The 14,352-nt window shown below is 43.1% G+C and overlaps 1 protein-coding gene across 1 annotated transcript in view; it reads left to right on the top strand.

Moving 5' to 3' along the window:
- The window catches only part of enpp1 (ectonucleotide pyrophosphatase/phosphodiesterase 1), a 74,426-nt gene that overhangs the window by 6,866 nt on the left and 53,208 nt on the right, over positions 1 to 14,352 (top strand). Inside the window, exons 2-5 of the mRNA XM_083789912.1 lie at positions 578 to 650; positions 1,113 to 1,238; positions 11,076 to 11,201; positions 12,923 to 12,986. Of these exons, the coding sequence (XP_083646038.1) occupies positions 578 to 650; positions 1,113 to 1,238; positions 11,076 to 11,201; positions 12,923 to 12,986 (389 nt within the window). The remainder of the gene's footprint in view (positions 1 to 577; positions 651 to 1,112; positions 1,239 to 11,075; positions 11,202 to 12,922; positions 12,987 to 14,352) is intronic.

Raw genomic sequence — 14,352 nt, 5'->3', positions numbered from 1 at the left:
ATGGAAGTAAAAGTTTTATTATGGCAAAATCCTTTTATCAGTATAATGAATTGAGCTGCTTCTAAAAGCACCATTTACCATCGTTGTCTGGCTCAATTTAATTGGGCCCATATGAAAGCTATTAAATTCCTTTGCAGCCACAACCCAAAAAAAAAAAAACGAAAAACAAGTGCTTTTAAAAACACTTGGCTGTAGTAGAGTTTCTAAAAATAGAACGAGGCCACTATCAATTCCTACAGTATATCACAGACCAACTAAATCAGGGATTGCCAAACCTTTTCAGCTCAAGACCCACAATTCTGAAATGACCCATTGTTTGGGAACCACTGCCTACAGTGATGTAATGTTTGAATTCCTTCGGCTGGGTTTATATTAAGTCGTACTTTGACTATCATTCATCATCCAACAGGGGGCCCTTGTTTTATTTGGCTCACTTCCTTCCTTGCTAACCATTATTTATACACAGTCAAATCCTGAGTCTTCATTAAACCCAGAGAGTGTAAAATAATGGGCCCATACTGTAAGTTCCCAAACAACCTTTCCCAAACGTTGACTCTTGCCCTCTCTTGCCCTGCAGGTGCTATTGCTGTGTTTACTGGTGGTCATCCTTGCTGTGGTGTTCTTTATGAAGCAACGCTGTGATGTTAAAGGTACAGTATAGCCTCTTTCACATATGAAATGGGGAAAGTGTCCGGGGACATAGTGCAGTGTTGGCCTTTCACACAGTTTCATATGGGTAAATATTCTGATTTGATTAGGCGAGAGTCTTGGTAGTAGACGCATGCATTAGCAACTCCCGCATAACAGCGTGAGGGAGATGTGAGAAGCTAATGTGATATTTGTTATTAATTTCCTTCCACATAGAGCATGACAGATTGAACCGATTGACATGCAGACTCCCAAACTTGGTACACGCGTTGCCGAGGACCAGAGGAAGGGCGGTGCCTGGTATTGAGACTGTCGGATAGAACCTCCAATCGCCCATATATGGGCATGCCCATAATATGGGACCGACTGCCTTCAGACTCGCAATGTTCTTGAGTAGGCCGGTGCCGGTCTAATTAGCCTTAAATCCTAAGCCGTGCGTCTTCTCTGTGACCGTCCCTGCACAGTGACCAGCTGCAGGAACAGGTGTATAACTGGGACCAGGGACAAGGCCGCCTCCTGCCACTGTGACGCGTCCTGCGAGGCGGAGGGGACCTGCTGTCTGGACTATGACGAGGTCTGCGTTGAACCCGGTAAGTCACTCACCTGATAACCAAGAGGCATTCTATTTACAGTCCAGGATGTATGAATGAATGAATGAACCATTGTGTAGCGCTTTGAGCAAAAGCAAAAATAAATAAAAAATAAAAGTAATTAGGAGGGGATCAACATTACACGGCCAAATCATCAGGGTTAATTTAACTCTGTTCCAGAATGTTTTTTCTCCTATCAATCATTTAACTGGGAACGCCTGGAACGTCCTCAAAGACCCCTCCAGACCCAACATTGAGATTCTGTAGTAGTAAAGATTCTACAGTACAATTTTGTTACTTTAACAATAAAGCTGCAACGTCACACTAGCAATGCCAAAAGCATGGAGAGCTACATTGCTGCAAAGTCACCTTTGAACCTGAAATGTTGCCCAAGCCAAACTTCCTGAATAAAAAGGGTAGCACAGGGAAGTGGTTAACAGCAACACATTTTTTTTTTTTCTTTCTACAGAATAAAAACAATAATGATTGAGTAACACTGCATCGCGTCATTGGAGTGCCAAAACAAAGTTGAAGCAAGCACAACTTTTGTCAGCCCGGAATGCAATAACAAGTGTATTTCTAGCTCCATGCCACTGGCTTCCATTGAACATGACTTGTATTACCACCGAAGACTTTACTGAGTGAAAGCTACTAGAGGAAGAGAGAGCGACACAGAGAGGAAGAGTTTGTTAGATCACTCATGTGTACACGCTTTTTTTCCCTTTTACAAGATAGGTTTCCGTCTCGGTGGTTTAATGTGGGTATTTCCCCGCTCTCAAAACAACACATCATTCAAACGCGTAGCACTGTTTAAAGAGCTTTTCCAGAGGGAGGGGAATGTTTGCGCTCCCGGAGGAGGCTGACTATGGTTTCCATCTGGTGGGAACGTGGTCGTTGTTCCTTGGTCGGTGCCCAAACGTCCCCCCCCCCCCCCCTCTTCCATTTCAGGGGACATGATGGTGGTCACTGTGGGCTAACTAAGCAGTGCCCCAGCAGCTGGGGTGGGGTGTGGCACGCATGCATTCTACACCGGGACCTCTCCCCACCCACTGCCATAGCTGGTATTTACTGCCCCAGTCAACATGGGCCAGATGAGCATAGCGTGTTTATTGAGACTTTATCTAATTTAATAGTTGTAAAGTTGTCACGTGGCGCAAAAGATGTGCGCACTAGCCAATGAAAAGATGTTCGCATGAAAACAGTTCGCAACCCCCCCCCCCCCCCCTCTTTGGCTGCTGTAATGTGATCTCCCCTATGGATCTCCCTCCGTCTCCGCAGAGAAACCTTACCTCACGGAAGGTCGCCTCACCATTTCGCTTATTCCTTCTAAATCTCTGTATTTAAAATATAGGTCGCTCAGCGAATGTCTTAGTTACATCAACATTGTGCTTAGAAACTACTTGGTTTGAGCCTAACTACTACGATTAGACAGATCGCGTTTGTTATTTCGCTACTGCCAGTACTTCTGATTGCACGCACACACACACACACACACACACACACACACACACACACTACCCCGTGTCCCACACACACACAACACTGCCGCGCGGATTTAAGCTGTCAAACCATACAGCATTGTCATATTTAAAAGGCGCTTTATAGCTTCTCTCAGCTCAAAGCGTGTATGAATAAGGAGATAAATGAACAGCTGACGTCGGTGGGAGAGGACGTCAGCTGTGTGTGTGTGTGTGTGTACGCGCGCGCGTGAGAGAGGGAGGTAAACAGTCAGCAACACGTTAAATTTCTACTTCTACTAAAGAAAGAGGCAGCGATGGAGCCATAAGTCCATATCCATAAATTCGGGGACATAAATTGCGCAGAATACTGTTAAACATGACGGCATCAGCCTGCTGCATCCTCCTAGCTGTTGTGTGCTAAGCTAAATCACATCATACAGGATCAACAGTCAACACGGCATTGACCAGGGTTGCCACATTGACTGAGAGGGAAACAAGCAACCAGGTCTATGAAAATGTTAACCAGATCAAGTCAGAAACTGTCAAACATCATTGTCCAATGTTGTTTTAGAGCAGTGGTTCTCAAACATTTTCATGTCATGGACCACTAATATTATATATATATATATGTACTATATATATTTACTATACACACCGGTGTATATATACAGTGTACACAAACCGTATATCTAGGTGTGCCCCCAGATTTTTAGGCTATGAAAAGTGTGCCCTGGGACAAAAAAGGTTGAGTTAAGCGGTGCCCAAAAGGTAGATCACGATCTCGGCCAGCGCCAAAAATGCTCCCCGACAGCATAATTGGAGCAAATACCGGGCAGTGTGTATGAGCCATAACGTGTTGACTACACTACACTACACTAATAAGGACACATAATAATAACTAATAACCCATCCGTTACTACATGTGGAGTCAACTCCCGCAATTTCCTTCTTCCCATAGTGCGCGGCAAAGTAACTCTGGGATGAGCGAAATTCTAGTATTAAATAAAGGTAGTCATTTAGGCACCCTTTCTCTAAGTCTGCAGACTTTGCCTAAAAGGAATATGTAATATAGCACCACAATTCATAGCGTCATAAGTCATAGTGTTGTAACATAAAATATGAGGATACCAGGGTATCCTCCAAATGTCACTCATTAAACTAAACACAAATTTAAATGAACAGAATAACCTAAATGGAAGAATAATAATAAACACTCAGACTTTATAAAGCACAACCTGTAAATAAGGACAGTGAGAGTTTTACAAGTGACTCCTCTTCAAAGTGCTGTCCCATTCATTTTATACCATGGCCCTTGCAGCATCTGACAGTCTTTAGGAGGACATCGGAATTGGGCCAGTGTGCACTGTGCACACACACAACCTGTGCCAGAGCATTGAAGGCAACTTGACTCCTCACCTGAATAGTCAATCTTCAGACGGCATTCTCATTTTTGGGAACGTTATTTGTTTTTAATAATGATAGTGCTTTTTGTGCTTTTTGTCTCTGTTTCAACGATCGGTCTCTCCTTGTCCATTGTGCCTCAACAACAACAATCTGCTGCAGGAGCAGAGAAAGGGTTGCCATGCACACCTACCTGGATAACATTTTGTGCCAGGGCCCCCCATGCAAGATTTGTAGTGTTGTTGAAATGTTTCAAAATTATTCAGTAGAACCCATTCATCTGAGCTTGCGATGTCGCCGATTTAGTATACTATACTATAGCACGATATAATATAGTGGTTAAACAGATTTTGGCGCTATATTTAGTCACGCTGCTAGCACTGGTATAGAAGGCTGATGATGAGTGTGTTTACCCGTTGGATTACTGACCACAGCAACTTGTCTCCTGAGACAGAGCCCCCCCCCACTCCACCCCACCCTGTCTGACTGCCCATTTGACCCGGGTCCAAATTACACGACTGACTGACTGACTGACTGGACTGACTGGATGGAGTGGGGGGGGTTATCTCTCACTAACATGTTAAAGAATCCCCTTCTGTCAGTGTGCTGTGTCAGCGCTCACATCTGCTGTGCTGAGGCAGTGAGTGATACAGAGAGATTGTTACCCTATAGAAATGCATTTCAGTGTTAGTTATACAGTATAGGGCCTATACTGTAACTAACACTGAAATGCTAAAGCAGGGCTTCCTGAGACCAAAACAAGACATTTTGGTGTCTTCCCCAGACATAAGATAACAATATATAAGCTATTAAGCTACCATATTTAACATATTTAATACATTTACTTTATTTGAATTTGTGGACAAATTACATTTTGATAAAATATTAAAAAAACAATACATTTATTATTATACTTTTATTTTAATTTTTTGTAACTGGATATTTACTTACTGACGGGTAACGATGAGGTGAAACTCTTGGTTACATGCAGGCTTTTGCGTTTGTGGCTCGAGGAGCAAAAGAAAATGGCAAATAATGGAGAACATTGGAGAACAAAAGCCTGAACAAGCATGTTCACTATCTTGCCATTTAAAGAGGTCCTAAATCACAATTAGTGCAATCAATATATAATGCGGGTCACTATCGTGTTTAGTTGCTTAGAAGTCCGAATGGAAGTCCTAAACCCATTAAATGTACATCAGTATAGTGCAAATCAGTTAAGCACAGGCGACGGCCTCTAGATCAAAGCTCTGCCACAGTCTCCTGCTTGTGATACTCTGGCATCGCTTGCCGGGTGGAGGGCGCAGTAGTGGTCAGAACGGGCTGTGGCCGGGGTGATGTCTGTCCCTGACGTGATGAAGAATGGCTCTGGTCAGTGCTGCGTCAGCTCTCAGGGGCAGGTGTGAGTGATTATAACACAGGGACGGGTTGTTACCGCCAACAGTGCCCCAAAACACTTCCTTTCCTGATTGTTTTAATTACACGGGAAGATCCTTTGTTGCCGGGAAAACCGTCACAAGTGCAACTCTGTATGCTGGAATCCACTACTTTCTTTCTTAAAGATATTTTTTTGTGGCTTACGCCTTTATTGATTTTTTAAGGGATAGAAAGTAGGCTGACAGGAAACGGGAGAGAGATGGGGGGATGACATGCGGTAAAGGCCGTGTCGGGTCCGGGAGTCGAACCCGCGGCACACCGCGACTGGATCACCAGTCCGGTGCCCAGACCGTTACGCTACGGCCTGGGCCGGAATCCACTACTTTCTGGGCAGCATGGCAGACTGCCCAGAAAATAGTGCATCATCATACAATATACTGTAAGGTGCTTTCTTAAGTGCTAACCTCAGCAGCGGTGGTATGAGTACTATACTTTAGTTTATATAGTAAAGTGGGCAGCTGTGGCTCAGGAGGTAGAGCACGTCCTCCAATGATCCGTGGGTTGGCGGTTCGAATCCCGGCTCCTCCTGTCTACATGTCGAAGTGTCCTTGGGCAATACACTGAACCCCACATTGCCTCCAATGAGTCGATGCTAGCTTGCTGATTGGTTTATTTAGTGTCCCCGAAGGGCAAATTGGGTTGCAGCATAGACAGTACATTAAACAATGAATGAAACAGTACAGACAACAAACAGTTCACATAGCGGATACCAGAGTAAAAGGTGTACACAACCATTAAAGTGCAGGCGTTTAAAGTGCTATGCGATAGGTCATAAAAGTGCGTGTGCATAGACATAGGCACAAGATAATAAAGTAAAAAGTAAAAGTGCTCATCATAAGGTTATATCCTCGATTCAGTGTGTGAATAGAGACCGGGACAAAGGAATGTTTGTGCCTGTTTTTTGTGGCACAGGGGGCTCGCAAGCGAAGGCCGGATGGGAGAAGGATGTACTCTCCGTATAGTGGGTGAGCAGCATCAGATCGGATACACAGGGCTTTGTTAAGTACCTGTTTCTTAAAGATCTGGTCTAGGCCGTTCATTTGTGAGCCAATGATTTTTGAGGCCAATGGTGTGCGAATGAATGTGGGAAGTGAGGATGCTGGCGTCGACTGTTCGCCGCTTCACCCAATGTATGAATGAACCATTGTTAAGCGCTTTGAGCACTTGGAAAAGCGCTCAATTCATGATTTATCATATAACAGCGCTGTCGGGCAGAAACCTCCTATCTCCATATTTGAACTTTCAGTGATTTTTCGTAAAATGAATGCCCGACTTGATCATACTAAATAACTACGGTGTCTCACAAAAGCCTCAAAAGTAGTACATCTACAAGCTCGAAATGTGGGGCAAAGTGGTGTGTTTTGAGCTTGTATACTGCTTTTTGAATTTTAATCTGAAAAGTTTTGGACATGAGGTTTCTGCCCGACAGAGATGATATATGGCGTTACAGTATCTAGACTGCTATAAATTAAACACTTTTCAACCTGGCTTCCCTATTTTGGTTGTCATTATAAATTAAAATGTTCAAACATTTTCAAATATTTTGAGAATATAGCCGTTCTACTATCTTGTACAGTAGATCTGTTATTGTTGCCGCACAACACCGTCCTATCGTCTCTGTCAGGTGGAAACCTCATATGTCCAAAACTATTACTTTACAGCATTCAAATTCAAAATTTGTCGCTAAAAATGTGTCTCTCTTCTTCGCATTTCGACTACTTTTGCAAATTGTATGTAATGTTTATTTTTATGTGTGATCAAGTAGGGCATGTAAGGTATTCATTTACAAAAAACAAGTTAAAATAAGGGGTTTCTGCCCGACAACGATGTGCGAAATAGGGCTTAAGTTGTTAAAGGTTAGAGAAGCTATCTTGTGAGTGGAATGGCAAAACTCTGATGCTGGCATTCAAATTAACCAAAGGTTAAGGGATAAGGATAAGGGAATCCCCATATCTTGCTAGTCTGATCGAACACTACAAGCCCTCCCACACGCTCAGATCAGCCAACACAGAGACTCTAGAGGTACCTTCACTAAAAACACCAGGACAACGCTCCACGCGTCCCAAACTCTTTTCCCTTCTCGCTCCAAAACTATGGAATGCACTTCCCATTGCAATCAGAACTGTAGACTCACTCCCAATCTTCCACCGTAGTCTGAAAACCCAACCTCTTCAGACTTCATCTTAGCCCATAGCACTTGCCATAGCACTTGCCATTGCCCTGACGACCTTACAGGTGTATGCAAAGGCTCAATTTATGTAACTTGGATAGCATTTTATGTAGACATACTGTAGCACTATGTAGTATATATACTACATAGTGGATATATACTATAGGCATATATATGCCTAGTTTATTATATAGATATTCCACTGTTAGGTTCTTTCGTATGATTCATGATGACTATTTTTATGTATTTGATGTATTACCATGTCTTTTGTTCTTGCTTACTGTAAATCGCTCTGGATTAAGAGCGTCTGCTAAATGCCTAAATTGTAATTGTGTGTGTGTATGCACGCCCGTCTGTCCGTCCGTCCAATGGTTACCATGGAAATGCCCTTGAGCAAGGCAATGTTATCTCCAGTCTACATGATGTCAACCCCAAGGTGTGCTTGATTTAAGTAGTCTCTCAGGCCAGACCAACACTACAGAGAGTCTGTACTTCCACACAAGTTCCACACAGGAAAGCTGTCATCTGTCATTTCCATTCACAAAAATACATTACATTAAAATGCTGTTTCTCAGCGTTCCATTTGTACTCTTTCAGAGTTACAGACCCATGAGGTATTAAATCATAATGTTTTTCGCATCCATAATTTTTTGGGAATTACCATTTCTGCTGAGCAGCAAGCTACGTAGGATTTGACTCATTTAGTATCCAGTAGGACTCATTTCCATGATGCAAAGGTAAAACGAGTTGCAGGGGGAGGCAACGCGGAACATCAGCTTTATTTTCTATAGATTTTTGGGTGCTTTCCATGCACAGAATGTTAGGTGTAAGCATTTGTTTTGAATATTGCGTGAGCCAAGTTGGCTCAGCCAACAGAGACTGTATTGAGCACAAACAGCGTTGTTATTCCCAGGGTGTCAAGGGCGATTTCCATTTGTGCTGCATTGACGTTTGAAGGACAACTCGGAGAGATACCTTAGTTCCCCCAGAAGGAAGTCAGCAATGAATCAGTGCTTATTGATGCCCTGGTGTGACCTATTTTGCTTGGCACATGTTATAGAACAGGATGCCGCCCTCGCCCTCAATTTTCACACTGTTGACAAACCGTGTGCACGTGCACAAATGTACACTCAGAGTTACAGGCCTGTAAGGGTCCATTTCGTTCTCCTTGTACACTCTCTGAGTTTCGGACCTGTAAGGTCCATTTGTACACTCTGAGTTACAGACCCGTAAGGGTCCAGTTGGTTCTATTTGTATACACTCTGAGTTACGGACCTGTAAGGTCCATTTGGTTCCATTTGTACACTCAAGAGTCACAGACCACCTGTAACTCTTAACTATCAATCTTTGTGCTGGGGACCCCTGGGACCCCACCTAAGGACCCCTGGGGGTTTCCGGATCCCACTTTGAGAATCACTGTTCTAAGGAAAGATGAACAATGAAGTATACTGTAGATAGCTGTTTATGTAGCGCTCTCTCTGCCTAGAGCATTGTCTTGCCAAGTACAGTGGAATGTACAGTACTGCATGACTCACTGCCTGTTTCCACACTGCACTGGCTTAACTGTTTTTCCTCAAGAATAATTCAGACGTTAGAATATAATTTATATTCACAGTTGGACAAAAATAACCATTTAAAGTTAAACGCATTTGAACGTGTCCCTATTCTGGGGAAACAATGTAGAGAAAGTAAGTAAAGCAGGTCTCCAAGGTCACATTGTGTCACAATCTCAAACTGACCTTAATCACACTAGCGTCTCTATTCTGGGGTTGACAATTTGGCTATTTAAAATGTTATCCGAAGATATTTGATGTGAAGGGAAAAAGGAGAGTTCCTAGCATAACTCCCCAAGTGGTTAATGCTAACATCTCGGAGATCAGTTGTTTTAGGCGGGCGACGCGGTCGTTCTAATAGGGCTTCAAGCCTCAGTTACACTTCGTTGCATGCCGGTGTTGTGCTCAGTAAATAGCAGGTCTACAAGCTCACAACGCGTCATAAATGTGACTCGTCATGAGCTTGTAGATCTGCTATTTACAGCATCCAACACCAGTGTGCAACGCAGTATAAATCGGGCTTTAAGTGCCAGAGTTGGGTGTAACGAGTAACGGAAAATCTCGTTACTGTAACGACACTACTTTGGTCGGTAACGAGTAATATAACGACACTACTCCTCCAAATTTGATAATCACACTACAGTTACTGGTCGCTGCAGCGCCTCGTTACTTGCGTCATGTGGCTGCTTTCAGCAGTGTTGCTTTGGAGAATAATGCACACAACGGAGATGAGTTGAACATGAACACTAATGGTGCGCTGGCAACGCAGTACGGACTAGAACATGTCAAACCGGTGTTAGATCATCAGCAGCACAGCATTTTTCATTACTGTCGTGGACTCGTAGGGTGGCCAGACGTCCGGTTTTAGACCCACCTGTCCTCCCAAATCAACCTCTGGCCGGACAAATCATTGTCCGTTTTTTTGTGAAATAGCCTACAGTGCTTGTGTCATCACTGTCATTTACGTTGTCTCGGTATTAAAATCTCCGCAGCACTTTTCCGCTGCACAGCAAGCTCCCAGTTTCCCACTGTCACAGAGACAGAGCAGTCGTTGGGGTGTTGCCATGTCCGCTTATTATAAGCGACTTTGGGCTTGTTTTATAATAGACCAGTCAGGCTTCTTTTGGGCTTGTTTTCATAGACATGGCTGCTTGTTTCTCTTCTAAAACCTGGCAACACTGCCAGTGGGAGGGTCTGTTTGTTTGTTGTAGAAGTGTGTTCTCACAATCACAGTCATAGTTAATGCAGAGATAAATAAACCAAATATGCCAAAATGAAAAACTACATTTAATGAGCAATGGAGCAGTGGACTCCACATCATAAAGAAAGGGATCCTAAAGCACTGTGAACATATAGGCTACTGATTTATCTCAGTCTAATTATTTTTATTTGAATATATATTGGGAAAGTTAATATTTGCCTAGAACCACCACGTGGTACAGTGGTTTTCAACCATTTTCATATCAAGGTCCAGTATGTATTCTGCATTTTAGCCATGGACCACCATTTGATGAGATTTGGCCTCACAGACACCAAACTAAATATTATGTTGTTGTCGTAGGATAAGATTTATTATTTGACAATGCATCTCAGGCGATTTTATAGAGTAACGCAAAAGTAATGTAACGAGTAATGTAACTAGTTACTTTCTCCAGGGAGTAATAAAGTAATATGTAATATGTAGTATTACTTTCATGAGTAACGGACCCCAACTCTGTTAAGTGCTCATTATGTATTCCTCCGTCCCTCTCTTCCTTTCCACTCCATAAAGTCCAGTTTGTTGTGTCTCTCTCCTCCGTCTTGCCTGCCCATGCAGGTCAGCGCTGGAGCTGTTCCAAATTCCGCTGTGGAGAGGAGAGGTTGTCCAGTAGCCTCTGCTCCTGTTCTGATGACTGTGTGAAATCAGGCGACTGCTGCGTTAACTACAACAGTGTGTGCAAAGGTAAGCAAGCTGTAACACACACACACATACACGCACGCACACACACACCGGCCACTGGGTTCCACCACGTCCCCAGTTAACTCCCAGCTAAATGTTTTTACTGTGGCTATTTTTAAACATTCCTGAAAAATATTACATATTTTTTGAATAATCTCCCTTTTCTTTTGAACAGCAAAGAAGTCTGAACAGCAAAGAAAAGTAGAAAAAAAGAAAACACATCGTAACATATTTCTTGTGTGAATCAAATATGAATCACATTTCTACGTGGTTTGAAATTCTCAAATTCAATATCTGATTTGTAAAGATGTGTCTCCGACTCTCCGTGTGTCTGGACATGCAGACACTACGATGGTGTTGCTCACCGAACAATGTGAGGTGGTTGTGACGACGGTGTGTGTTTTTATGTTGTTACCACAGCAACAATACAGAGATGATGTAAATGTCTCTGTCTGGTCTGCTTCCTGGACTACACGCTTCCTGAATTCCTGTACGATGACCTTTGTGATGCAACCCGTCAGATGATCCACTTTTCCAACATCACGTGTTTACTGACAGTCGTAGAAACTAGTGAAGATGATTTTATATGATATATTCTTTGTCTATACATGAGAGTCCACATGCTGTGAATCTGATTTAAAAGCTGCAACTGTAGTTTATGTTAATTCAATATGCAGTGGTTGGAGGTGGTGTCCCTACTCTTCCATTGAGACATTTAAGGCTCCAATTTCGTTGCCGCCATTACCCGAGACGCGGCCCGCTATTCAGCCGCTGCCCGAAAATTACGAATATAGGAACTTAATAGTATTTTGGTCAAGCGTCACGTGGTATCTTTTTTTGCTGACTTCGGTATTTGCGCCTAGAGGTGTGGTCATGGGCGTGTTGGCACGCTTTCCCCTAAATTGCTATTTTGGTCACACACATTTAGGAAGGCGGATAGTGGAGTTTAAAACCACCCGTAACTTATACCCGTAAGCCGTGCCAAATTAGTTTGGTAGAGCGGCGTGCGCTGCACACTTGCATGGAGATGTCCTTGGAGTAAGGCTGTGTCATCTCTCCTTATTCTCCTATACCCATCTTTTTGTAATTTTCCTATAATCAGCAGAAGTGAGTGCCTGCCACTTCCTTGTGTCCATTGTGTTTATAATTGTATAGTCAAAGACGTTATTTGGCTTGTGCCAGGCATTGTGCCAGGCATTGTGCGGCGTGCGCGATTCCACGCATTTGTTCATTCAGTTTCATCATCCCATAGCGCAGCAAATGGGGTTTAATCCAATTGACCGACCTTTCCTTTTCGCTTGATACCGTTTCGTAGAGACGGCCTACACGCACGAGCTACAGTATATACCAAATGAAAGCCCGAAATTCGTAGTTTACATAGTACTTGTAAAAATGAGCTAGATGAGCTAAAGAATGGCACGAGGGGGGGGGGGGGGTCCATCAAGACATACAACGGAGTGCGGTATTAACTGTATTTAGATTTTGACATCATACATGTTTTTTTTTATCTCCTAGCTGCTAAGTAATTAGTGGGACTTCAACAGTTCCAACCCACCTTACTTGATGCCACGATGATAATAACAAGACAAACTTTGTTCATATAGGTATTATGTGTATTGTAGCCATTTATCAATGAGAAACATAACACAGCACACAGGAAAATGATAAACTTGCATAATGCTACTGTACTCCTGACCTGCTTTCATTCAACTTCTCTCTTTCAGTTGGAGGGAAAAGCTGGTTAGAGGAGCCGTGTGAAGACATTGAACAGCCACAATGTCCACCTGGGTAATCTAATGTTTCATTTCTATTTCTATTGGGACTTTTACATTACTAATTAATTACATTAACACCTCTTGTACTTTAGTATTGTAAGCGTGACAGCGTTATTTTTTGCCAAGTGACACTGAAGCATTACGGACTATAAAATATGATGATCAGGGGCTTCTCGGTCGATCACGGAACAATTTGAAAACCATTATTCAAATAAACACGGATGTTTGCTTGCACTGCCTGGCAGCATATCCGTGTAACCAGGAGAAAGTAAAGGAAGAGACCTTTGTAAGGTGTTAAGTGTCTTGCTGAGGGAAACTGGTAAAATAGACAGGAGTTCGGGAGGAAAACAGGCTGCCAGTGCCTGCCACCTTCTAATCCATTTGTCAATTTAATCAACACATGTGTAAAATAGTTTGTTGTTCCATCATGCAATCATACAGAGAACAGCCTTTTTATTTTGGTTGGTTGGTTGGTTGGTGAGGTTGAGAACTGAACATTACTGAAGATGATTTGACAATGACTACTGGCTATTGAAAGTTATAGACTGGTAGAATTAAGAGATTTATCTAGAGTACAACAGATGTGTCGTGCTCATTCATATTTCATGAAATAATTCAATTGACGTGGGAAAAAAGCATATAAATACTAATTCTTAAAAGTATTGGTCGGCTAAAACCAAACTGAATGATAAATAATACTAATCTTTATTGTCCCGGAGGATATTCGTCTTCACAGTCTGTTCAAACACCCACATCAAAAACAACATAGAGCACAACACCAAGACAATACAAAAACATGAGGTCCCCACAGTATACAGAACCATCCTATCGGCGGGGCAGTTTGTTTAATCCCACAATGGCTGAGGGAACAAAACTCCTACTAAAACTGACCTTTTTCCAAGGCAAGGTTCTGTATCTTTGTCCAGATGGCATGATGGCAGGTTAAAAAATCACACCTGTGTGAAGTGAGTGGTGCAACTCCGTGTGGGGGGGGGGGGGGGGTCCCCGGAAGTTCCAGAGCCACATGAACGCACCCACGGTGCCGGCCCGGTTCCGGCGAGCCGCCCCGTGTCCGAAACGGTAATCAGTGATGAAGGCGTGGCCAATGTAAAAGCTGTAAAATAACGTTTATTTTATTTTATTTCATTCGAGTCATACCGTGCGGCATGCGTAATGCTGCTGCCCCAATGTTATGGTTTTCGCTTGATAGCGTTTCACTGAATAACAATAGAATCGGGTGTGATACAGCGAATGAGGGAGGTGACAGGGAGGTGACAAGGGCGTTTGGAGAGTGGAGCAAAAAGAACTGCCTCCTGCTGAACACCTCCAAGACCAGGGAGATGGTGGTGGACTACCGCAGGGAAAAGCCTGCTCCTCTT

Source organism: Protomyctophum parallelum (genome assembly GCF_964188405.1).
Source record: "Protomyctophum parallelum genome assembly, chromosome: 19".
Lineage (NCBI taxonomy): Eukaryota > Metazoa > Chordata > Actinopteri > Myctophiformes > Myctophidae > Protomyctophum > Protomyctophum parallelum.
This window is presented reverse-complemented; position numbering and strand designations above follow the sequence as displayed.